The sequence below is a fragment of the Canis lupus genome, chromosome 8, assembly GCF_003254725.2.
Source record: "Canis lupus dingo isolate Sandy chromosome 8, ASM325472v2, whole genome shotgun sequence".
In the NCBI taxonomy this organism is placed as follows: Eukaryota; Metazoa; Chordata; class Mammalia; order Carnivora; family Canidae; genus Canis; species Canis lupus.
This window is the reverse complement of record NC_064250.1, coordinates 68,990,569-69,016,158: the sequence shown is the minus strand read 5'-3', so window position 1 is coordinate 69,016,158 and position 25,590 is coordinate 68,990,569. Positions and strand designations below refer to the sequence as shown.

The 25,590-nt window shown below is 62.0% G+C and overlaps 1 protein-coding gene across 9 annotated transcripts in view; it reads left to right on the top strand.

Moving 5' to 3' along the window:
• Positions 1–4,683: 4,683 nt before the first annotated feature.
• BEGAIN (brain enriched guanylate kinase associated) overlaps positions 4,684–25,590 on the top strand; it is a 44,346-nt gene continuing 23,439 nt past the window's right edge. For 3 of the 9 annotated variants that reach the window (XM_049113479.1, XM_035719956.2, XM_025443172.3), the window contains exons 1-2: positions 4,684–4,768; positions 22,826–22,854. In XM_049113479.1, coding sequence (XP_048969436.1) covers positions 4,727–4,768; positions 22,826–22,854 — 71 coding nt within the window. In that variant the 5' untranslated portion in view covers positions 4,684–4,726. Of the gene's footprint in view, positions 4,769–21,115; positions 21,318–21,719; positions 21,813–22,067; positions 22,222–22,825; positions 22,855–25,590 lie in introns of those variants that run through there. The other 6 variants (XM_049113483.1, XM_049113478.1, XM_049113481.1 and 3 more) reach the window with 4 other exon arrangements.

Genomic DNA, 25,590 nt, shown 5'->3' with positions numbered 1-25,590 from the left:
CTCGGGGAATTAATTCCAGGCCACCTGTATGCTTTCCTGGAGTGCTGCCTCCTGTTCTGAGCAGGGATGAGAGGAAGAGAGGCTGAGTGGCACCCCTGGGGCCAACGGGGGCGGGGGGCAGCCTGGAAAGGACATGACGGGGCAGAAGGGATATTCCGCATCTGTCAAGACTATAAGTCACGGGGCCCCTGGGTGACTCAGAGGTTGCCTTCGGCTCAGGGCGGGATGCCGGGGTCCCGGTATCGAGTCTCGCATCGGGGTCCCCGCAGGGAGCCTGCCTCTCCCTCTGCCTGTGTCTCTGCCTCCCTCTCTGTGCCTCTCATGAATAAATAAATAAAATCTTTAAAAAAAAAACTCTAAGTCACGTCAGAGACTCAGGGAAGCCCATGGAAAGCCTGGAGTACCAGATGGGAGGCATCAAGAAGTAGAGAACAACTGTGGGTTCTTGAGCAATACAGGGGCAGGCTGGGAAAGTTTTGCGGGGAACAGATGTAAGGCAGGTTTCAGAGTGGGGGGCTAGAAGGAGGCTGTGGGGGCTTCCAGGAGGGAGGCAGGAGCTATTGGACTGGGAACGGTGCGTGGGGGGTGCCCTGGGGGACCACCCAGCTCCAAGTATCCTCCGCTCCCCCTCGGCGCCCTAGCACACCAACTCAGCACTGCCTTGGCCTCTGCCATCCCGCCACCGCCCCCCCCCCCCGCCGTACCACCCAGGGCAGTGCCAGGCGAGCAGGAGCATCACCAGGAGTTGATGCTCAGCCTGCAGGCAACCTGGCTTGTGGCCATCCCTGACCTCAGGCTCTACTTCTTGCCCTGTTCCCCAATCCTAAGCCTCTGCGGGATCCTCCTCCTACGACTTGCTTGGAGTCCTGCCCCGGCTGGCCCCCCGGACTACACTGTCTGGAAGCCACATACAGCTGTGTTTGGGGGTGGAGGGTGAGGGGGACAGGCGGGGTCTGGTAGGGTCTCTCTGTGTTGACGGAGGAAAACAGAAAGGGATCCTTCAGGATCACCAGCAGAGGAGTTGATCCGAGGGCTGGTGGTCTCTGGCTCCGTGTTCAAGATCGTTCCATGGGGTGTGGCCAGCCCAAGGGCCAAGGCTCTCGGTCACACTGAGGTTCCGTCCTCCAGCATCCCCATGTCATGCGTTCCTTCACCTGTTCAGTCAGCCGACATCTGTTCCCGACTTTGGGTGCCCCAGCTCTGGGTGATGGGCCCCACAGGGAAGGTTTTGGGGAGCCACCTGAAACCAGGCCAGCCGTACCTGCCCACTGGGTGTCAGGGAAGGAAAGCGCCGGGTGGTGACACTTGCTTCACCGTGGGAAGGGGGGTCAGGACTCTGTGTCGAGCCCTTACCACATGGCATTAACTCCCCTATTTCTCTACTAGTGAAAGGGGACCATTATGTCCTTTTGTTTCTGTCTGAGCTTGCCATCCAGGAATAGACAGAGTCCTCGATTTTTATGGAAGTGCTCCCAGGAGAAACAGGTGAGCGATGGGGGGCAGCAGGATGGGGCAGGGGTCATTTGGGAGAAGTCTGGCCCTGGCCCTGCAGGGGAGCCTGGAGCGACCTTACGGCATCTGCAGGGGCGTGGAGTGGACAAGCCTCTCAGCTACGTGAGGGTCTCCTGGGCTCACAAGCCAAGAACCTTCTCCAACTCCAGCCAGAGGGAGGCAGCAGGGAAAGGAAGGCTGGGGCCTGGTCAGCAGGACTGGCTGGCTCTGGGGCCGGAGTGGGGTGCCTGTGGGGCCTCGCTGTCAATGACCCCACCCCGCCCCCTCCCCCCTCCACTCAGCCGCTGTGACCAGAAGCCTGACGTCTGGCCAGCCTCCTCCGGTCCTCCCCGCCTCCATCAATTCTGTGATCATTTATTCATTCTCCCCCTGCACCCCTTATAGGATCACACTCTCCAGCTGGGGAGATCCGTGTACGCACCAAAACAAAGTCAGATAATCACTGGAGAGTAGTTAGAGTCGTGAAGAAAATGAAAGCAGGGAATGAGATTGAGAGATGGGGTGGGGATTGTGGCCAGGGTGGCCCAAAGAGGTGCCAGTGAGGGCTGGAAGCCCTGTGGACGAGGGAGCTACAAGCCCCAGGACATGGCTCTTACAGGCCTGCCACTTTTATCCCTTCCTCTCTCCAGCAGCTAAAATCCCACCTCCTCCAGGAAGCCCGCCTGGATGCTGCTGGTGCTCTAGGCTCTGGTTGGCTGCACAGGCTGCGGGGGCCTCTGCAGGTCAGCCCATCTGGCAAGGATCTTCCGGTTGCACCCATGGGTCTTCTCAGAGACACCTGGAGGTGGGGCCGGTGGGACACAAGACTTGAACGGGTGTGAGCGCCAGGCCAGGTTGACTAGGGCATTCAAATGCCAGCTCAGTCCCTATTTGCTAAAGCGGCCTCAGGCAAGGCACTTTGCCTCTCGGGGCCTCAGTTTCCCCATCTGCCAAAGGAGGCTAGTGCCACCTCCCCCACAAGTTCTTCACGGGGATTAACGGAGACTGATGCCAGCTTTCTTCTCTCCTTCCCATCGTTGTCAACTGGGGCGGGGGGGGGGGGGAGGGGAGAGAGGGCTCCCAGGGTGCAGGCGAGGCAGAGGCGGGCCCTGTGGGGGAGCGGCTCTCCTGAGGCCCTCCCGGGCAGGCCAAGCTCAAGTGTGCAAGCTGCCTGAGCTGAGGCATGGGCCGCCCCCACCCCGCCCTGCCCCTCCTCCGCCTCCCCAGCCATCTGCAGCGCTGGCAGCCGCAGAGCCAGGGCGGATGGCGAACGTTCTGGCACCATCTGAGCAGGACCAGTGTCTGGGGAGGAAATGTGGGTAGAGCCCTGCGTGTACACTCGGTCCACATTCCACCATTACTGTTGTCTCCTTGGGGCCCAGGGAGGGCAGGGGCGTTAGGGCTGGCGGGTGGGGGATTAGCAGGCTGGGTTCCACTCCCAGTGTGGCCTGAAGGGCGTCAGCATCCCGGAGGGCGGGGGTGGAGAGGAGACATCACAGAGCCTGCCCTACTCATCACAGGGAAACCAAGGCCCCAAACAAAGGCACCAGTCCCCCGAAAACAGGGATTCAGAGAGCCTGCACCCAACTGCCACCTCTCCTTTTGTCCTGACCATAGTCCCCTGAGCCCGGAGGCAAAAGGGCATCCCTGACACCCTGGAGCCTCGGAGAGCCCCCTGAACCTCCCTTTCTCCACCTGTACCCCAAAACTCTCACCAGGGCCTGAGCGGGAGGAGAGGGGACCAAACGCTCCCGTAGCTCTTGGCTCCTGTTTCCTTTACCTCCTATCTCCTGGTGACTATTTGTCTTGCTTCCCTTGCTGCCAGTTCCTTTCCTCAGCACTGCCCTGTGCCTGAGCGTAGCAACCGACTCCCCGAACCCCCTGAGTGGGGTAGAAACTGCAAAGTACGCAACATGTAAAATACACACGGCGGATGGTGGGGATGGTTGCCCAACCGTGTGTCTGTGCTTGATGCCACTGAACTGTACCCTGATAAGCAGTTACAATGGCAACTACTATGTGTATTTTACCACAATGAAAAAAATGTATGAAGGATTCGTTGGCAGCTTTTTTATCTGCCACGTGCTCGGGAATGATACAAACACGTGTAAACTAGGAGCCCGTAGGTCCTGAGGGAGGACAGGAGTAAAGGGTGCGGGCTCTGCCACCTCTCCCCCCAACACACCGCTTCCCTTCGGGCCCCCCTCGGGCGTTTTCCTGGGTTCTCATGCTCCTGCTGCTGCGGCTGCTGCTGCTGCTGCGCTGGCTGGGCTGGCAGATGTGCTCCCGGAGCTCTCAGGTCCTCAGGTCTGAGGCTGGTTCTTGAGGAGCTTCCAGCCTGTTTGGGGGGGCCCATCAGGATCACCCTGCCCGCCGTCTCAGGGCGGAGAGGCGCTGGCTCATCCCACACCCGGGTTTCTCAGGGCCAGGACCGGGCGGCCTGCGGCTCTGCTGGGGGCAGGGCAGGGAGGGGCCCCACCTGGAGCTTCCCGGAGCAACACTGACCCTCGGGAGAGCTCGGAAGTGAGGGGGCTCCTCCCCCATCACTTGGCTGCCCGGGCCCAGGCGCCTGGAGGCGGCTGAGAAGGATGGCGGGAGGGGCCCCCGCGGTGACCCGAGGGAGCCACCGAGGTTGGGCGGGGTGGGGTGGGGCTGCGTGCGGCCGAGTCGGGGGCGGGGGCCGAGCGACGCCTCTGGTCCCCCCCCCCCCCCCGCGGGCCCTACATCTGTAAAGCGCGAACTCCAGGAGCGCGGGATCTGGCCGCGCGCCCCGCGGGCGTTCCCAGGCCTGGGGCCGGGCTGGTATACAGCAGGTGTCCCATAAGTGCCGGGCGCGGGCGTGAGGGGCCCATTCAGTCTTTCCCTCGCGCATTCGTGCCTCGTTCCTCCGTCCCTCCCGCGCACCGGGGCGCTCCTCCATTCATGCGCTCCGCCATTCATGCCGCCCGCGTCCATTCACTCCCCGCCCGCCGCCGCCCGCGCCCCGCGCCCCCCGAGTGCGCCCCGGCCCGGCGCGGAGGGGGGAGCCGCGGACTGAGCCGCGGCTGCGCGGGGCCCGGGCTGGCGGGGAGCCGGGCTGGGGGCGGGGGGCGGGCGCTCCCTGCGGGAAGCCGGGGGGTGGGGGAGCCCCGGCCGCGCCGGCTCCGGGCGCGCTCGGCCGCGGCGGGGAGGGCGGCGGGGAGGGCGGCGGCGGCGGCGGGAGCGGGAGCGGGAGCGGCGCGGCTGCCCCGGGGCCATGTGGACGGGCGGTCGCCGGCCGGGCCGGCTGCGCCGGGCGGTGAGTACCTGCGCGCGCGGAGGGCGGGGCGGGCGCCTCCCACGCCGGGGCGGGCTCCGCTCGGCAGCCCCGCTCGGCCGCGGCCGGGGGGCGGCGGTGCTGCCGGGTCTCCGGGGCCGGGGGCGGGAGACCGGGACGCAGATGGGGGGGGGGCGGCCGCTCCGGGGAGCCGGGCATCCCGGGCGGGGCGGGGCGGGGCCTCCGCCTCCGCGCGCGCCCCTGCCCGCCCCCCGCCGGCCCGAGCGCGCGTCCCTGCGGCGGGCGGGGGGCGGGGGGCGAGGACCTGGGGCCGCGGCCGGGCGCCGGGAGGCCTCGTCCCGCCCTGCGTAGGGGGCAGGCCCGGACCCGGCTCGGGGAGGCCGCCCCGGAGGCCGCGGCCGCTGCACCGCGCGCTGGCGCCGCGTGGGCGCGCGCCGGCCCGGGAGACCCCGCCGCGGTCCCGACCTGCCGGGCAGGTGCCGACATTGCCTTCGGCTACGAGCGAGGAAACTGAGGCCCAGGGCCGCTGTGCTGACGCTCCCACCCTCCCCGAGCCCCAGCGCGTCGGAGGGGAATTTCTGCCCCGGCGCTTCCGCTTCCTGCCTGGTTTCGAGGTGTTTCCTTCCTCGGCTGTGCCCCACCCCATCCCCCGTGTGGTGCCTCTGGGGCAGGCACGGCGTGGGCGACCTCCTGGAGCCCCCGAGCCCGCGTCAGGGGAGAGAGGAGGCACCCGGGAGTGAGTGGCGGGGCCGAAGGAGGAGCACCCGCACGTGGGTCCCGCACGGCGGGGGGCAAGGCCTTGGGGCTCGGCGGGGCAGGGTCGCCCTGGGCCACCCCTAGGGGTCACGGCGGGCCCCAGGCCCACCACCCACCAACCACAGCAAAGACCCTCCCCATCCCGCGGGGTCGGTGGGGACTGTGGGAGAGGCGCCCTGTGACCTGGGCTGTGCTCTCCAGCCGGGCCCAGCGTGGCACTGCTGGCTGGGGCAAGTGGCCGATGGAGGCGGCTCTGCCTGGCATCTGTGACGCGCAGGGCGGGGAGGCAGCAGCAAGGGCCCTGGCAGCGTCCCCGAAAACCCTTAATTTTCCCGACTCTCACTATAATCAGGGCGGCACAGAAAAGCAAGCACAGTGGCAGATGCAGCTTCTTCCCGGCTGCTCAGCACATTGCTGCTGGGCGAGGGGTGGCTGTGCCTCCGCGGAGGGCCCTCCCGAGCTACTGTCTCATATTTACAGCTCCCCGAGCTCTGGGCTCTGCTCATCCTCAGAACCTGGAGCTGTTCACACCTGGGATGCTGAGTGAGGAGGGTGAAGGCTGCCAGGAGCCTGTCTTAGGGGGTGGACTTGCCATGGGCTGAGGTGGGACGGGCGACGTTTCCAGGTCTGGGTGAGAACGGAGTCACCAGCAGTCTGTTAGATGATCTCCCATTCACTTGCAGGGACTGGGGCACAGAGTCTGGCACACGATGGTCGCCATTCATTGAACACCTACTATGTGCCAAGCCCAGTATTAGCCTTTTCATGCATCATCCCCACAACAGCACTCTGAGGGTATGCCCCTGGCCCTGCAGGCACTTGATGTTGAAGAATGAATGAATGAATGTGTGAAATGAGAGTAGCCCAGGGATCCATATCTTGTTTTGGAGACAGTCCACACATAGTTTCTCAAATCCCAAGAGGTAAAGTGGGAGGGCTGAGTCACAGCTGAACAGGTGAGGGTAGTGGAGGGTCAGAGGAGCAGCATGGGTCCAGGACCTAGGGGGTCAGAAGGGGGTCAGAACCAGGATCAGAAGAGGCTCAGTCCTGTTGGAGTTTGGAGGTCAAGGGCATGGCCATGGGGCAGGGGGAATCTCCCCTCAAAGCAGATAAAAGATTCCCAGGGACTAATTCAGGGCTGAGTGACCCCGAGGCTCACTGTGCTGGGTTTAGAATTGTCCCTAGTGTCCCTCCCTGGTTCCCTCTCCTACCCTCTCCAGCCTGGTGGAAAGGCCTGGATAGGAATCTGGAATCTTGAGTTCCGGTTCCTTCTCTGCCACTGATTGACTATGTGACCTTCAAGCAAGGCCCTGCCCCTCTCTGGGCCTCAGCATCTAGCACGACACCTTTCACAGTCAATAGAGTCACTTCTGCCCCAGAGGAGGCACCAGATGGTAGCTGGTGGGAGTAGCGGACCAGAGCTGTCTCCATTGGTTCAATATTAGTGGAATGAGTGAGTAAGTAAGTGAATGAATTCTGTGTTCACCTAGCATACCCTCCCCATGCACCTGACTCTGCACAGGTAGAGAAGCAGTGTGCAGCAGGCCAAAAGGGACAGTGTGTGGACGGACAGTGATGGGAGGCGTACAGCAGGACAGATGGGTGGATGCATGAATAGAAAGTAGAGGGATAGATGGGTGGGAGCAGAAACTGATGGATGGAAGTGGCAGGATAGATAGGGATGATAGTAGGGATGTAAGGATAGATAGGGATGGATGGGTGAACGGATAAGGATACAGGACTGGATGATTAGAACAAGATATCAATGGATGGATACACAGGTGATAGGAGGATGAATTTCTGATGCATGTGGCAAAACAGGTGGATGGTTGGATGGATGGATGGAAGGATCTAAAACAGATGGACAGATGTCAACAGATGGATAGATGGATAAAAGGATGGATGGATACAGGAATACATGTCAGGATAGATGGACATGGGCATGAGAAAATGGATGGATACTGAACGGATTAGTCAATGCTTGCATGCTGGGACAGATGGATGGGCACTCAAATGTTAGTAAGATGAGGGATGTGGGAATGAACGGAAGGATGCATGAAGAACGGATGGATAGGTACGTGAGTGTATGTTAATGAACGCGTGGATACGGGCAGGGAAGGATGGATCAGTGCACAAATGCACACATGTCAATGGATGGATGCATCCATGGATGGGCAGGTGGATGATGGCTGTGAGATACAAGTAAAGAGGATGGATACATGGATGAATAGGTGATGGATGGATACAGGAATTAGAGAATTAGCAGGTGGGTGAGTACAGGTCAGCAGAGCACGTACAGGCATGGAAGGATGCACGAATGGGCACATTAACCGATGAATGGCTATAGGGATAGATGGGTTGAAGGCTGGTTGGTTGGATGGGTGGAGCATCTTGGTGTTCTAGATGCTGGTGTCTTGTTCACATGACCCCCAGTGCTCTGGCTCCATGAGAGCGTAGTGGGGAGGCTGCAGGGCTAGAGAGACAGAAGGGGGCCATTAAACCTCTCCAATTACGTGTTGTATGATGAAGTAGCTATGTAGGCTCTTGTGAAGACCCAGGGAGACCTCCTGGAAGGTTTGGATAGTTCAAGGGCACATCCCTTCTGAGGAAGAAAGGCTGGAGCAGCATCCAGAGTCCAGATGCTGATGGCACAGAGCATGTGCGTGGACACTGGGGACTCAGGACAGCTAAGGCCTGTGACTGCAATTTATTTATTTATTTATTTGAGAGAGTGCAGCCAGGGGGAGAAGAGAATATCCAAGCCGACTCCCACTGAGCGCAGAACCCCGCATGAGGCTCAGTCTCACAACTCACGAGATCAGGACCTGAGCCGATACCAAGAGTTGGACACTTAACTGACTGAGCCACCCAGGCGCCCCTGCCCTCTAGGATTCTCAGGCCAGCAGGGAAATATCCAGAAACAAGGAGACAGGGTGGTTCAAAGTACAAGTATGAGAATTCTCAGACCCTCCACGCCCTCCTCCCTGAAAAGGCAACGGTAATAGCAACTTCTGCACTGACATGAAGGGGAGGCCCCGGGAGGGGGCCTGCACTCCTGCCAGTGTTTTATTGCAGGATTTGGCCTATGGCAAGCCATGGCTATTGACCAGTGACCCTCAGAGCCCAAGTCCTTCCGTGTGAAATGGGCTAGCAAATCCTAGTTTTGGTGAGGGTTACTAAGAGAATAAGTGAGGTGATGTTTGGAACCCTTAGTGGGTGTCCCAGCATGCCCTGCCCATCCTGCAGGGTCCCACCAGCATCCTATAACCAGGTCTTCCTGCTCTGGCCCAAGAGGCAATGGGAAGTTGTGTCCCTCCTTTCTCCAACCTCACAGAGGCCAGCTTCACACCCATGAGATCAAGGAGGGACCAGGCAGTTATGGAAGTCCCTAGGGGGTCCTGGAGAGGAAATAGGGTGAGTACTTGAACTATAGGGTTCCCCTCCTGGGTCTGCAGTGTCAGAGCTGTGGGATCTTGGGCAAGTCACTCTGCCCACCTAAGACTCTGCTTCTTTTAGCATGAAACAGAGTTCACAGCCATCCCACCTCACAGGCCTGAGTGAGGACTTGGGCCATGATGTGTGTGCATGCTGAGCATGGAGCTCGACACACAGTAGAGACTCAGGAAGTGGGACTGAAACAGCTGAGTCAAGAGGCTGGGGCCGCTATGCTAGGAGCTGTGAAGCCCTTTCAGGAGAGGCAGCCCAGGCTGCTGAGAGGTGAGCAGGCCCAGGATGCAAGCTTCGGCAGCCGGCAGCATCCTCTCGGGCCTCGGGCCCAGGCGGCAGAGAGCCAATGGGTTGTTATGACAACGGGAACTTGTCTGATGCAGCCGGCAACTCTAGGAGAAGCTCAGAGGACCAGCTGGCCAGAGTCCCTAGAACACTCTTGTGACCACATGTACACAGGGAATGGACACATTAGAGCCCCGTGCTCATGAGTCCTGAGGTCCTACTAGATGCCAGGCTCTGTGATAGAGGTGCCTAGCACATGTGTTCTCACACCGCTTCCTACCACTGTCCTTGAATGGGGCATCCATCTGCATGTGACACTGAAGGGACATGACTTGCCCAAGGTTCTGTTGGGAATGTTGGAGAGGGACTTGACCTTGGGCCTGCTGCCTCCCACTGGTGATGGTAATAGTGATAGAGATGCTGATGGTGTTGGAGATGTTGATGGGGATGGGGATGGAGATGGTGATGAAAATGGAGATGATGACAGACATGGAGATGGTGATGGCGATGGTAGTGGTGATGAGAGAGACAGTGATGGTGATGGAGATTGTGATAGTGATGATGGTGATGGGGAGATGGAGATGGTGAGGGAGATGGTGATATAAATGGTGATGGAGATGTTGATGGTGATGGAAATGGTGATGGTGATGGAGATGGTGATGGAGATAGGGATGATGATGGTGATGGTGAGGGACATGATGACAGTGATGGTGATGGAGATGGTGACAGAGATGGTGACAGAGATGGTGATGGAGTTGGTGATGGAAATGGTGATAGTGATGGAGATGTTTAGAGTGATGGTGATCATGATGGTGATGGAGACCCCAATGGAGATGGTGATGGCTGGAGATCATGATGGCGATGGTGGTGCTGATGGTGATGAAAATGGAGTTGGTGATGGTGATGGTGATGGAGATGGTGAAGGAGATTGTGATGGAGATGGTGATTTTGACAGAGATGGTGATGGTGATGGAAATAGAGTTGATGATGGAGATGGTAATGGTGATGGACATGGTGATGGAGATGAGGATAGTGATAGAGATGGGGGTGGGACTAGAGATGGTGATGGAGTTGATGATACTGTTGGAGTTGGTGATAGAGATGGGGATGGAGATGGAAGTGCTGATGGTGATGGTGATAGAGATGAGTTGGTATAGGAGATGGTGGTGATGGAGATGGTGATGGTGATAGAATTGGAGATGGAGATATTGATAGAGGTGGAAATTAATTGGCAATGGAAATCATGATGGAGATGGTGAAAGAGATGGAGATGATGATGGAGAGATGGTGGTGGAGATTGAGATGTGATGGGAATGTTGATGTTGGTGGTGATGGGGATGGTGATAGAGATGAGTTGGTTTAGGAGATGGTGGTGATGGAGATGTAATGGGGATGATGATGGGGATGGAGATGGAGATGGTGATCAAGTTAGTGATAGTGATGGAGATGTCGATGGTGATGGAGATGTTGCCGGAGATGGAGTTGCTGATGGTGATAGTGATGGAGATAAGTTGGTGATGGAGATGGTGGTGTAGATGGGGATGTGATGGTGATTATGGTGGTGATGGAATTGGTAATGGGGATGGTGATGATGATGGTGGTGGCAATAGAGATGGTGATGGTGATAGTGAAGGAGAGGAGATGGGGATGGAGATAGTAGTGGAGGTGGGGTTGCTGATGGTGATGGATATGAGTTGGTGATGGAGATGGTGATGGAGATGGTGGTGGTGATTGTGGTGGAGATGTGATGGGGATGATGATGATAATGAAAGAGATGGCGATGGTGATGGTGATAGAGATGATGATGGAGATGGTGGTGGCATTGGAGATGATGATAGAGATGGTAGTGGTGGTGATGGGAATGGTGATGGAGATGATGATGGTGCTGGTGATGGAATTGGTGATGGTGATGAATATGATGATGGTGGTGGCAATAGAGATAGTGATGGTGAAGGAGAGGAGATGGGGATAGGAATGGTGGTAGAGGTGGAGTTGGTGATAGTAATGAAGATAAGTTGGTAATGGAGATGGTGATGGAGTTGGTGATGAAGATGGTGATGTGATGGAGATGGTGATGGTGATGGAGTTGGTGATGGAGATGGAGATCATGATAGAGATGGTGGTGATGGTTGTGGTGACGGCGATGGTGGTGATGGAGATGTGATGGAAATGTGATGGTGATGGAGATGGTGATGGAGATGGTGATGGGGCAGGGGCTGGATGGCTTCTGCTGAGGGGGTATCCAGCTGTTAGGGGGTGGCCATCAGGGGACTGCAGGGCTGGGGTGATGCTTGGCTTTCTAAGACCCTGAGATCCCTGCCACCTCCCCAGTTCTCAGCCCCAGAAGAGGTCCACTCCTGACTACTTATGAGAACCTACTGTGGTGGACCTAGGCCTGTGTGGAGAGTGAGGACAGAGCAGAGCTTGCATTCCTAGGGGACACAGAGAATAAACAAATGATGGCACACATACCCCTGGCAGTTGGGGGCTGTGCTATGAGAAAAGCAGGAGGGACAAGAGGCTATTGCAAGGGGACCTGATCTGATCTGGGGTCTGCAGGGTGACAGGCTGTTGCCTGGGGCCTTGAATTTAAATGGGAATTAGGTAATGAGACAGAGGGAAAAAGAGAGGGGGGGAGAATGATTCTGGGGGAGGGAATAGCACATGCAAAGGTCCTGAGACCAAGTAGAGCTTAGCACATTCAGGAACTTGATGGAAGTTCCAGAGGGCCGTTCAGGGAGGGAAGACCCCTCAGTGTCTCTAGAGAAGACACCGGACTGGCAGGGCCTTGCAGGGCGTATGAACAGGTGACATTGTCTGGTTATCTGGTCTGTGAGTTTTCAAGTTCATACTGCTGTGTTTGTGGGATGGACCAAGCTGGATCAGCATAGGATCGGGGGGCTCCAGGGAGGGGCGATTCCAGGTGAACAGGTGAGCACACACAGTGGCATCTGGGACCAGTAAGGTGATGTTGGGGATGAAGGGATGTGGTCAGGTCTGAGAGAAGCTGCCTTGCCAGAGCCTGCCGGTTGGCGGGGGAGGGAGGGGATGGGGAGAAGGAGGGGTCCAGGCAGCTCCCATGGAGCTGAGCTCATGGAGCTTTTCAGACATTCAGTTGTAGGTGCTATGGGGCATTCAGAGAGTGTCCAGTGAGTCCAGGAAAGAAGGGGTCCCTAGCACTTGATATGAGACATCTAGGCACCGCCAGTGGGCAGGGGCCTCAGGTTCACAGCCGTGAGTAGGCACTGCCAAGGGAGTCAAGGCCATGCTCTGAGCAGCACCAGAAGCCCAGATGGTGGTAGTGGGCACCAGCTGGCCAGCCAAGGGCCTGGGGCTGCCACCCCCTAGCAAGACTTCCTCTGATTCATGCAGGTGCACCCCAGGAATGCGTCCTGCCTCCTGTCTTCCTGAGATGCCCAAGGCAGGCACATCTCCTTCCACACGGGAGAAAGCACCCGGGCCTGACCTCTGGCCTTTTATCTGGGTTAATCTCCTCCATTCTACTCCCCCATTCTACTCTCCCAATTAAATGTCCTGACCCAGGACAGCCTGGGTCCTCGTGTGCCAAAGGCTCTTTCCTCTTTGCATTATCAGCCACTATTCCTTGCCTTATCCCCTGTGTATTTTTTTATTTTTAGATTTTTATTTATTTATTCATGAGAGACACAAAGAGAGGCAGAGACACAGGCAGAGAGAGAAGCAGGCAGCCTGACGTGGGACTCGTTCCCAGGACTCCAGGATCACATCCTGGGCCGAAGGCAGGTGCTAAACCGCTGAGCCAGCCAGGGGTCCCCTCCCCTGTGTATTGTTGAGGGATTGCACACAGCCGCTAGTAACAGAGACGGATATAACCAGAGCACAGATAAGACGGGGGGTTATTTCCCCCAAGTTAAAGCACCAAAGGCAGGTGGTCCAGGGCTGGTGTGATGACCCCGTGGTCATCAAGAACCCAGGTTCCCTTTATCTTTCTGCTCTTCCGTTCTTCGGATATAGGTTCTGCCGCAAGTTTGCCTCGTGGTGCAATGTCACTGCAACGGCCCCAACCATCACTTCCATGTTCCAGTTAAGGAGCAGGAGGGTAGGGATCGGGAGCAGAAGCAGCACATGCAAGCTGTGTGATCCCTTTTAAGGAGCTCTGCCGGCAGTCACGCCCAGTAACTTCTGTTTATATCTCCTTGGCTACCCCTTGGCTGCGAAATGCAGTCTTTTAGTGGAGTATCTCGCCTTCCGGAATAAAAGGATTCCTTTACTGAGGACGAATAGGAGAACAGTGGGCAACCGGCAGCATCCACCAGGCCCTCCTGTGTTGCGGAGTCAGTGGTGTTCTAAAGTCCCCTTCTGCGGGCCCCGTGCTCACTCCTTGCGGCCGCGGTCCCAGCCGTCCCTGTGCCACCTGCCCCTCGTACCCGACACCGCACCTGGCAGAGGTGAAGGGAGTGAGTGGAGCGTGTGAGGCCCAGCCCCGCCCAGCCTGTGTGAGGCACTCCCCTACACAGCAGGCGCTCAGGCCGCGCAGGCAGGGCAGGCGCAGGGCTCAGGACATGACCTTCGCTGTGGCACTCTCTAAGCCCTGAGGCCCAGCTCCGGGTCGGGGAGAATCAATCCAGGGGGCGGGAGCCCCCCTGCCACGTGCTGTCTGGATCGATGGGCAGGCGGGCATTCAGCTGATCGCTCTGGCCAGTGAGGGACGAGTGGCCGTGACCCCTCCCCGCCGCCACCAAGAGGGTGTGGGGACCCCAGTCCCGTGGGAGGAGAGAAGTTGGGGTGCAGAGGCGCTCGGACAGGCTTGACCTTGGACTGACCAAGGAGGATGCTCTCAGGGGCCGACTCCCAGGACCGGGGCCCCGACCCCAGCAGCCCCGGGCAGGATGGCCAAGGCTCCGTGTCGCGGCCCAGGGCCGAAGCCCCGGGGACCTGAAGTGCGCAGAGAGGACCCCCACGGCCGCCCACCGAGTCCCGGTCTCGGCTGGCACCCCGAGGGCCGCCGGACTGCGCTGCCCCAGCTGGGCCGCTCGGCCGGGCCGGGAGGAGGCACCCGCGGCCCCCCCGGGGCCCCCCGACCCCGGCAGCAGGGCTGCCAGCGGCCCCCTCGCCCGGCTGGGCCTCCGCCGAGAGGCCAGGCTGCCTTTCTCCAGATTCCTGGATGAGGTCACCAGTGCGCGTGCTGGACCCTGGGACCCTGGAGGCCTTCCGGGGGCCCAGAGGCCGCAGCCCGGAGCCCCCCGCTGGGGATCGAGGCCCAGGCCCCGCCCAGGAGCCCCTCGCAGGAGCTGCGGCCCCGGAGAAGAGCCTGGCCCTGAGCCAGCCGCCGTCCTCAGCCGCGGCTGCCTGCAGAGCGGGGCCGGGCCGGGCCGCGGACACCGGGGAGGCTCGCGTGGGCAGCGGCAAGCTTGGGGGCCAGGCTGCCTCCCCCCGGAAGCCTCCAAGCCGGGTGAGTCTCCGCCTCAGCCCATCCTCCAGCAGGCCGCTGGGCAGAGGTCCGCTGCGGTCCCCTCCCTCCTCCCACGGGTCCTCTCCGGGAGCCCCGCTGACCCCCTCCGAGGCCCCTCATCACGCCCCTCTTATAAGACCTGTAACGGGCAAGACCTTAAGGACCAAAAGAACGAATCTCTAAGGTGAAATTTCTGGCTTGGGGTGAGCAGAATAATGCTGACCCCAGTGCACAGGAGCCAACAATACTGACAACAGTAATAATATCCCCCCCTCTGTGGCAGAGGCCTCCGTGTTTTACCGCCGGATTTTGTGAGGTTACCCCTTTGAATATTCGAACCTCAGACACCTCCACGTGAGGTACTGTCACTGTCCTGTCGGGCAGATAGGTGGCCCCGTGTCCTTCGCTAATTCCCCCGTTTTGTAGAACTGGAAACTGAGGCTCTGAGAGGCTGCCGCTTGCCCCAGGTCCCATGTCCCATGGGGAGTCTGGGCTAGGACCCAGGTCTTCAAATCTCAGTGCAGGTGTCCTCCTCGGCACCCCTGCACCCACACACACCCTGGCCTCATAGATGGGTAGAAAGCTGCCCCGGGGACGTAGTTCTGCAGAGCAGCACCCCATGCACGTGCACGCTTCCTCGGGTTGACCACTTTCCCCCAAACCAACCGTGTCCCCGGGGGCCAGGGTGGGGTTTTATGGGCTCTTGAGGACATTGCCCCATCTGGACTTCTCCAGGTGCAGGACCGAGGTTGTTCTCTGCCCCACTCCGGGAGGTTGGTGCCATCGTTATGCTCCCATTGTCCGGGGGAGGAAACTGAGTCTCAGGCCATGCAGGGGACCCAGGCAGTGTTAACCTGTCCCTCTGCCCCTCTGCTCCTTGGCGTCTCTTGCCGACACCCACCCCACTGCCACCCCCAGCGACCTGTCTCTTTGTCCCGGGACGGCCGGAGGCAGCATGGCTGGTAGGGAGTCCTGGCCCTTCCCCTGTGGCTGCTGGGCCAGCTGTACCCAGCTCCGCCTGGGAGCTCTCAGCTTGCAGGTAGACTCAGCTCAAGGATCCACTGCCTGCAGGTGACCTGGACGGGTCACCCACCCCCTCTGGACTTCGGGGTCCCGGGCTATGAAAAAAAAGGCAGGAATGATCATGATTCTTCTTTTGCCTTGTCACAGGGAAAGCATCCAACAGGTGCCCGATACGCATCCTGGCCCCTGCCTGCCCACAAGGGCCTGGCAGTCTGCGACCCCCGCCTCTGTGCCAGTCTGAGCCCTGCACACAGAGCAGCCTCTGGGGACGTGGGGCCCTGCGGGAGCCCCAAGACGCCCAGGCCTCTGGAGGGTTCTGTCTCAAGGCTCCTCACACATGCCTCCTCCAGGCAGGAGGGGACTGCCAGGCAGCACAGGGCTGTGGGGACCAGGTGGGGGCCAGCAGTGGGTGCCAGGGAGCAGGGCTCCATCCGGAGGCGCAGGGAGTGTCCTTCCCCAGGGAGGGGGAGGGGGCAGCAGCCTTCCTCACCCCCCCCCACCCCCAGGGCCATATCACATGGCAGCGAGCACCTGCTCTGGGTCCCCTCCAGCGTCACATCAAAGACTCAAAATAGGTAGGTCAGAGAGACAGCAGGATCAGGCCGGTTTCCCGGAGCAGGAGCAGGGGCAGGAGCAGGCTCAGAGGCTCAGACGAGCTCAGCCCTCCGTGTCCTCGTGGCGTGTGGGGGCGGGAGGACTGGAGGCCGCCTGGCGCACAGTAGGAGTTCAGTCCCTGGCATGAGGATGGTGATGGAGGTCGTGACGCCGGTCCCTCTGCTGTGTGTCCCCTGCCCTCCCAGCCCTGACGGGCCTGTGTCCCCAGAGCTATTCCCAAGGTGGGGCTGGAGCTTTAGGGTAGCAGGGCTGACCCCTGGCCTCCATCCTTTTTTGAAAAGCTCTTTTTTGAGGATAATGCCTGGAGTTTCACCACGAACAGCTCTGGGAGGGAGCTACAACCAGGGGAGGGCCCTGGGTTTTAGTCCGGCCTCTGTCCCCCTCTGTCCCATCTGGCTGCGTGGCTGTGGGTGGCCCTGGTCCTCCCCTTCGTTGTCTAGCAAACGAAGCCCCTGGGGAAGGCCTCCGAGCCCTCCAGCTCTGCTACCCACGGGCCTAATGACAGCACGAATGACTCCAGCCAGCCAATTCCTGAGGTCAGGGGAGCGCAGGAGGTACGGGGCCAGGGTCAGGGAAGGAGAGGCAGGCCGGGGGCTCTGAAGTAGCCCAGGCGCGGCTGTGACAAGACCCCTGATGCCAGGCCCAGGTGTCCCCAGCTCCTGCCCCTGGGGCTGTCCCACTGAGTGGCCTCCGCAAGTCACCCACCCTCAGGCCTCACAGTCCCCATTGTCTAGCTAAGCTGTTGGTGAGGTAGGTGTGGACAGAACCTCTCCCCAGTGGGAGCCCCCCTGCGAGGTGCTTCTGGGGGGGGGGCAGCTGCTTCCCAGCTCCCCAACTGTTGCCACGTGGGAATGTGGGCCGGAGTTGCCAGATCTTGCAAATTTTCAGTAGAAGCCAAAAATATGGAATTTAAAATGTAAACTCTCCCAATTTTTAAATGTTGGCTCAAATGTTTTTAAAAAAATTTTTTAAACCTCTTGCAGGCCAAATACAACATGCTGGTAAGCCAGATTTAGCTCTGGAGGCCAGCTTGCAGCCGCACTCGGCTGGGAACCCGAGGCCCTGCCTGAGGCTACTCGCGGAGCCATGAGGCAGGGTGGGGAGTGGGCCGCGGCACCCCGCGGCCTGCCCGGTCCTCTGGAATCTTCTGGAATCCCAGGGAGGAGGACACTCCCGGCCCTATCTGGGGACAGCAGCGCCTAGCCGGGGCCTGAGTTCAGGCCCCCGACTTGCTGAGGGACCTGAAGCCAGCTTCTTACCCGCCACATGGTCTGCGAGGGCCTGCCCTGCCCCCTTTGCCGGTGACCCCCCCTCTCCTACCTCCCTCCGCTCCCTTCTCTGGGGGCCTCGGCTGGCTCCAGCCCTCCCTGAACCCTGACTTGAAGAGCACCCTGCCCCCCAGCCCTACTCCTCCGCTGCTGGGACTTGTAGTGCTGCGTGTACCCCGCCACTCCCAGAGGCACAGCCCCTGGACCTGTGCGCCCGCCCCCTTGGTGACGTCCTACCACAACATCTGTCATCTCTGGACCCTTCCAGCCGCCTCGGCAGCTATCGGGGCACCTGTCCCCTGGCCCGTGAGACACCTCCCTGCTCCCCACTTAGGACCAGATGCTCCCAGACTCCCCGGGCCCCCCATGCCCAGAGCTGCTGCTCCCGCCAGCTCCCCAGTCTCTGCTCGGTGTCATCCTGACCTCCTCCCAGTGGACAGCCCCAGCCTTCCCTCCTTCTCAGCAGAGGGGGCTGCAGGGGCTGTGCTGACATCCCCTGTAATCTGCATCCCATGGACAAGGTCAGCACCGTGAGGCCACAGAACTTCCTCTGGTTTGTTCTCTGCCGAGTCCCCTAGAACAGGGCTCACCGTCAGTGTTTGTTGAGTGAATGCAAGAAGGCATGTAAAGCATCTTAGAAGGCTGTCCAGCCCGGATGATTAAATTCAAAGGCTGGCTCTCCAGAGGAGCCCTATCCCCGAGACAGTCCCTTACACATGGCTACCTTGTCACTCACAATGTCCTTTGAAAATTTTCCATGTGCCCTAGTTGAGGGATTGAGCTCAGAGAGGTTGAGAGCCTTGCCAGAGGTCGCACAGCTGTGTAGGAGGCCCGAGTCTTCATCAGTGGGAGGTGGGTGACCCCTGTGGTAGCCGCACCCGGGAATACTATCCCCCTGTGCCCCCTCCACCTTGTTCAGCTTGTTTCCTCCCCTGGGGGCAGAAGTCGGGTAGCAAGATAAGGGGGAGACTGAGGAAGCCAGAGCCGCAACTGGATTTACAGAGACACCGAGGTGGAGCACTGGGGTCAGAGCCTGGGAGGCCAGCCCCCAGCCCCAAGGGAGGGCAGGGACTGGCCCAGGGTCACACGGTGCGTCAGAGGCAGAGCTGGGACCAGAACCCAGGCTCCCTGGGTCCCAGACCTGGCTCTCAGCACTGAGCAGGCCCGTCCCTGGACGGGACTCACTTTCCTTCTCTCTGTATTTCCGAAACAGAAGGATTTGGAGGGGGCATGGGCAGCCAGATGGTCCAGTGGAGGAGTCACGCCCTGGCTGGTGGGAGGGAGGTGTGGAGTGGAGACCCACGTCCTCACAGGGGCTCCCTCGGCAGGACTCTGTGCAGATGTGCCCTTGGGGTCAGGTGCCACCCACTTGGGGGTGGGCCTTAGGGAGAGGCACGGGGTGGTGAGTGAGGGATAGGAGCCCCGAGGGCAGGAGGGCGCTCAGGGTGCGGAGCAGGTGCCTCTGGGCATTAAGAGCGACTTCAGTGGTTCGGGTGTCACCACCTGCCACTGAGGCCCTCCGTGCCAGGCCCTGGGGTTAGAGACACAGTGGCAGAGGCCGAGGGCCCTGCCGTAGGGGTCTCATTTATAGGACAGGGGCAAGGCGGGCAGGCAAATGACCAAGGAGGAGTCCAAAGAGGGCTGCTTCAGTTGGGTCATCAGAGAAGGAAAGCACTGGTCCTGCAAGATCTGGGCCTGAGCCTCTCAGGTGGAGGGAAGGAGTGCAAAGGCCCTCAGGCCGGAGCCAGTTGGGTGAGCTTGGGACCAGCAAGGTGGCCGGAGTGGCTGATGTGGGCCAAGTAAGGGGCAGGTCGGAGGTGAGATCAGAAGGTTAGGCAGACTTGCCTCCCTTCGTCGCCTCTTGGGAGTGCCTACTGTGTGCCAGTCACTGTGCCCAGGGGCCCCTGGGAAGGTGGCATCCCGAGGAGGGGCGGTGTTGTGGACCAGCACGGGCAAAGACAGAGAGCAGCTGGGCTGAGGCAAGGGCGTGTGGCCTACAAGCAGGGCTCATGGGATGTTTTAGGGAAATAAAGGTGGCTGCTGGGCCGGACCCCCGGGAGGGGACAAGGTCACAGTATGCGGCAGGAAGAGGCACGGGGCCACGCATGAGGAAGGGAGTGTCCTGAGAAGAACACTGGGATCCCGCTTGCCTGCAGGGCCCTGGAGGGGCCGGAGGGGCCCTGCGGGTATTTCCTGTCCCATCACTTCGCCCTGCAGATGCTGAACGTTCCGCGGGCCCCTCATACAGTCCCCAACCATCCCTGCCCTCCTCTGTAATGGAGCCACCACCTCTGGCCCGAGACCCAGGCAGTCCCCGTGTTCTGCTCTACCCAGCCCAGCAGGCGGGCCTTGGCTTACTCTAGGTGACTTTGAACACGCCCGTTTCATGCTTTGGTCTTGTTTTTCTCATCTGTAATAGGGGCATCTCAGGAATATCCCCAAATCCTGTGGTTATGAGTTGCAGAGTTGCAACTTGAACGCGGGACTCAGGCCCCAATACCAAAACCATTGCCAAAGGCATAGCACCTCCCCACCGGGCTGGTCTCACTGCCCGCCCTGCTCCCCAGCCGCGTACACCTGTGACTGCCCATCGCATGTGCATCCAGAGCTTTGCACAAGATCCCAACCCCGAGGGAGGTGCCAGGCTAGCCCCTGGGAAGGGCCCTGCCCCAGGGAGTGGGCATCTGGAATGGAGACCCAGACCCAACAACTCCACTGGGTCTCCCCGGAGGGCTGCCTGGTGGAGGTGACCTTTAAGGCGAGGGCACAGGCACCGGGTCTGGAGAGATTTTGAGACATCGCGGAATGGTCAGAGCCAGGCTTCAGGGTCTGGGATAGCGGAGTGAAGGAAGGCGCGCCAAGGTGCCAGGGCGAGCCACACCCCCCCCCTTTCCTCACCAGCCTTCCTGCCCTGCCCCCAGGCGCCAAGGCAACTCAGCAGCCTCTCCTAACACTCCTTGGGGCAGAAATTCCCAGACAGACCTTTTAGAAGAGCTGAAACATTCAACATAAATAATTAATGCTAGATTTTTAAAATTAAATTTTAATACATTCTTATTAATTTCAGACAAACTCCCTGGCAGGTCATTCACTGTGAGCGATTGAGACAACTGGAGACATCTGAGGGGTACCCCTAGCCTTTGGGGGGAGAAGGGCCTCTCTCTGAGGGCTGGCTTCCAGGCCATCTCTGGCCTTTGCTTTCCTCGTCTGTAAAATGGGAGAGCCTGCTTCCCTGCAAGAAGTGGGGGGGGGGGGGGGCACGGATGTGTAGGGCGCGTGTGCAAGCATCCATCCTGGCCATTCCGCGGAGGGGGGACTCCCAGGACAGGGGCAGGGGTTTCCTTTCTCAACCACCAGCCCCCAGAGGGCAGGGCTCACCTCATTGGCCGCCCCCTGCCACCAGCAAGAACTTAGCCCAGACCTAGTGAACGGGTGAGAAGGCGCTGGTGGCTGAAGGAACGCTTGGACTTTTTGGGTTGGGTGTGAACCCGGGTGGGGCTGACCCCGAGGAAGCCCGGCTCCTCCCACCCCGCGCGGGCCCCGCGGAGGCCCGGCCTGCTGGGTGCTGGGGGTGCCCCGGGAAGGGACAGGGCGCCCGCCTGGAACTCACGGCCAGAGAGAGGGAAGAGGCAGGAAGAGGCACGCGGGAGTGGCGCGGGGTGCGGCGTGCAGTGCCCGCGGTTATTGAGCGCCTGCTGTATGCCGGGATCTGGCGTGCCGGGGCGGTCATGGGGCCCCGGGGAAGGTGGGCCCGGGGGAGGCAGGGGCTGGGGAGGCACCGGGCGGGCAGCCAATCCTCTGTCCTTGGGGGAGGAGGCTATCTGCAGGGGTCTGGGCGCGTGGTCCCCGACAACTTTCAGAGCGCGCGGTGCGCCGTGCGCGGGGCCAGTCCGCGCCCCCCGGATCCTTTCTCCCAAATTCCTCCCCCCACCGCCGTCCGCAGCCGCCGCGCTGAAGGGCAGCCGAGCGCCCCGCCGCCTCCCCCTGCCCCCAGGCCCGGCTCGCAGGTGAGCAAGCAGGCCCGCGGGGTCCCGGGAGGGCCTGCCCCAGCGCCCGCGGACGTGGCGGCCCGGCCCGGCCCGGCCTCCTGCTCGGCGCCGCTGCCCGGGCTGCGCCCTCGCCCGGCGGGGCGGTGGGGGAGGCGGCGTGGGGCCCGGACCGGAGCGGAGCGCGCTCCCGGCGGACGCGGCGGCGGCGCCCGGAGCGAGGGGCCGGGATGGGCAGTCATCAGTCTTCCCAGGTGTGTGCGCGGTCCCTGCGCTCGGACCCCCGTGCCCCTCTAGGGCCGTCACGGCCGGGGACAGCGGGGGACGCCCCCGGGAGCCCGCCCGCCCGCGCCGCGCCCGCGCCCCCCGCCCCGCGCAGGAAGTGCGGTGCCGCCCGCCGGCGCCCGCAGGGTTAACGGGCGCGGGTGGGGCCGGGCCGGCGCCCAGGGGGGCCCGGCCGAGCGGGGCTGGGCAGGGAGGGTCTGGGGCGCGCGGGCGGCTCTGCGCAAGCCCGGCAGGGAGCCCCGCCGGCGGGCCGGGCGCGCGGGGGTTAATCCCTCGGGCCCGGGAGGGGCGAGCCAGGCCCGGAGCCCCGGAATCCCGCGGCGGCGGGGTCTCCGCTCCAGGAGTCCGCGGTCGCAAATGCCGTCCCCCTCGGATCGCGTGAGTGTCGGGTCCTGCGGTCCCGGAGGCTCCCGATTCCCGGATTCGAACATCCTCCGACCGGGAGATTTCTGCGATTCCGGGCTCGGCGTCCTCCGGGAGGGAGCGCGGGGCCGGAAGGGTTAACGGGCGGGGCGGCGGCCGCGGGAGAGTTAACGGGGCCGGGCCGGGCCCCCCTTCCTCGGGCGAGCCCGGGATCGCCCCGGCCCGGCGCCTCCAACCCCCGCCGCCCCCCGGGGGGCGTAACTCGGGGCCGGGGCGCGCGGTGGCCGGGCGGGCTCACCTGTTACTCGGCCGCGGCCCCGCGCGTCCCCGGAGTGTCGGGCGGGCGGCCGGGGCGCAGGAGCCGGGGCGCAGGAGTCGGGGCGCAGGAGCCCGGGGCGCAGGAGCCCGGGGGCAGGAGCCGGGGCGCAGGAGCCCGGGGGGCAGGAGCCGGGGCGCAGGAGCCAGGGGGGCAGGAGCCGGGGGCAGGAGCCGGGGCGCGCGGGCCGGGCCGGCCGCCCACCGAAGCGCGGTGCCCCCCGCCGCCCGCCGTGCCCGCCCCTCCCGGCCGCGCGGAGCGCACGCCTCCTGCCTGCTGACCCTCTCCTTTGGTTTCTCGCAGGCCTCTGCCGCAGACATGGAGAAACTCAGGTGAGTGCGGCGGCTCCCGGGCCGGGGCGGGGGGCGCGGGGCGGAGGGCGCGGGGGGTGCGGGTGCGCGCGCCGCGAGACAATGGGGAGCCCCGCGCGGGGGCTCCTCGGCCCGGGCCGGGGCTGCGGCCCCCCCGTGCCCCCCCGTGCCCCCCGCGACCCTCCGGCTTCCGCGCCCCTGCTCGCGCCGGGTCCCCGCGCCCCCCCCCCGCCCCCAGCTGACAGTTGCCTGGATCCGAGCTTTTAAGTTTCCGCCTGGTGGGGGCGGGGCGGGGGATGGCGTCCTCGCGGTGGCCAGCCGAGGCGGCGCGTCCTGGAGCCATTTTGGGGGAATCCCGCGAGTCTGGGGAGTGTCCCCTGCGGCCTCCCTCCCGGCGCTAAACTTCCAGCCTCCGTGGACTCCCCCGGGCTTCCCGGGAGGCGGCCGGGGCTCAGCCGATGGGAATATGCACGGCTTCCCCCTCGACGTCCCGCCCCTGACCCCACTCCGGGCAGCCCTCGGGTGTCTTCCTTCCGGAGTCTGAGCCAGGTCGTGTGGGCAGCAGGCCCGGCTCCAGGCTTCAGCACCCGCCGAGGGCCAGGGGGTCCCCTGACCCCTCCTCCCCGGCCTGGTGCGGGTCGGCCGCTCACATCCCCTGAGGCTGGGAGCCAGCAGAGCCCAGGCTCCTTCTGGGACATGCCCCACTGGCTCGGGGACAGAGCCCCGGGGCCCTCCCAGCAGGCCCGGACCCTCTGGGCGGTGGCTCCGTGCAGAAGGCCCAGGTGGGAGCCTGGGACAGGTGGGCTCGCAGAGGCGGCTCACTGGATGCTCAGAGCAGGGCCATCTCCTGGCCACTGAGCTGGAGTGCAGCCCTGCCTTGTGGGTCCCACCGGGCAAGGACAGTTGTCCTGGGCTCGGGGGAGGGGGCCAGTCTCAGATCAGAGGAGCTCAGATCCAAAATCCGATGCTCAGTCAGGCCCGCCTTGTCACGATCAAGGTCCAGGTGGGGCCAGGGAGGCCCCAGGAGCCACAGCCCTGGCTGTGGCCACGCAGACGAGCGTAGGCCTCTGACCTCAGGCCCGGGCCCTCCTCAGGACCCCATGTTGGCTGTCATCTCACCAGTATCCCCACCTGGGATGGGTCCCATGAAGAAGGGGACACTACTTAACTCAGCTGGAGCTTGCAGGAAAAGGTAGCATCCAGAGGGCACCCCAAGACCAGCTTGGGGGGGGTCTGTCGGTGGTTCTCTTTCTCTTTGTCTAGCTCTCCATGCCCAGCCAAGGCTCTTGAGCACCCACCCCTGTGTGCTGGGCAGTGGGGACACAGAGGACACAGGTGGGCAGGTGAGCCAGGTGGACAGGTGAGCCACCTGGGCAGGTCCACTGCCTGAGATGCTAAGGGGACCAGGCGTGGTTTTGCCAAATGGGCTGAGGGCTTCCCTGCGTCGAGTCCCAAAGGCTGGCGGCAGTAGCCAGGGCCTAGGCTTCTGGGCTGCTTTGGGCCACTTGGGCTTTCAGCTGAGGCAACATTTTGAAACTGGTGGGAATGGGGGTCCCATGGGGCCAGGACGTAGCATAGCATCCCAGAACTGGGGAGGGTCCCCTGGTGTCTTCTTCTCACCTCATTAGTGTTCTCAGAGCTGCCTCAGGGGTCTTTCCAGACCCTTCCTTCCCAGCCAGTGCGGGGGCTGCCCCTGTAGGGTTCCATCCTACAAATTTAGTGCCAGGGGTCTAGGACCAAGAGGCCCAGAGGAATGGTGGGGAAGTTGGTCAGCTGGGGTAGGTCATGGTGCTTGGGGTCCCACAGATCCAGTCTCTGGCCTCAGTTTCCTCATCTGTGAAGCAGATGTCCCAGTCACCTCCACTTTGCAGGGCTGTTTGGGAGGATGATGTGCCTCACCTGAGACCTGGTCCGTAGCAGGGGCCCAGGTGGGGGTTCGCTGTGGGGCATCTGAACCACACTGTGGTGGGTTCCCCAGGCAGGAGCAGATGCATTTGTGATCCAACTGGAGGGGTTTGGGGGTGTCCAGAGGAATAACCCTGTGCCCGGGCCCTGCCTCCTGCCACTGGAATGCAGTTTCTGTATATTGCAGGCCGGGCTGGGGATCTGAACTGATCCCCGCAGGGCAGGCCCTTTGCCCCACAAGGTACTTGCCATCCCACCCGCACTGTGGTGTCTGGAACCAAGCCTGGCCCGTGTGATGACTGAGCAAATGACCACATCACCTGGACCCCACCCCCCCGCCTTTGTGGCTCCCTTTGCAGCGGGTATACACTGGGCCCCCCTTGTCCTGGCCCCTCAGCCGACTCCCTCTGCTCACCACCCACCCCATACTGAAGTCCCCCTTCCCAGTCCCAAATAAGCTGTCGAGCCTTTCTGCCTTTGCCTGTGCCCCTGCCGTGCCCCTGCCTAGAACGCCCTTCCACCTGCCTTCTTGTCCACGCGACAGACTCTTTGTTCTCCCAGACACCTTTTCTCCGTGGCTTTTGTACTCTCTTGCCCCTTGCCCCCCCGAGTGGAACCGTTCCCCTTCTGGTTGCCAACACCTGCCTCGGGCGCGGAGACCCAGTAAGACCCAGGCGAACCCCCAGAGCAGGCAGGGACGCGGGCCCATCAGTAGATCCTCCCAGGGATCCCAGGCCGGGGACTCTGGGTTGGGATTTCAGGGAGGGCTTCCTGGAAGTGGAGGGGGGGGCTGGAGGGCTCACGCCCCGAGCCTGAGCCACCCAGCGGCCCCACAAGTTCTTGCTTGAACCA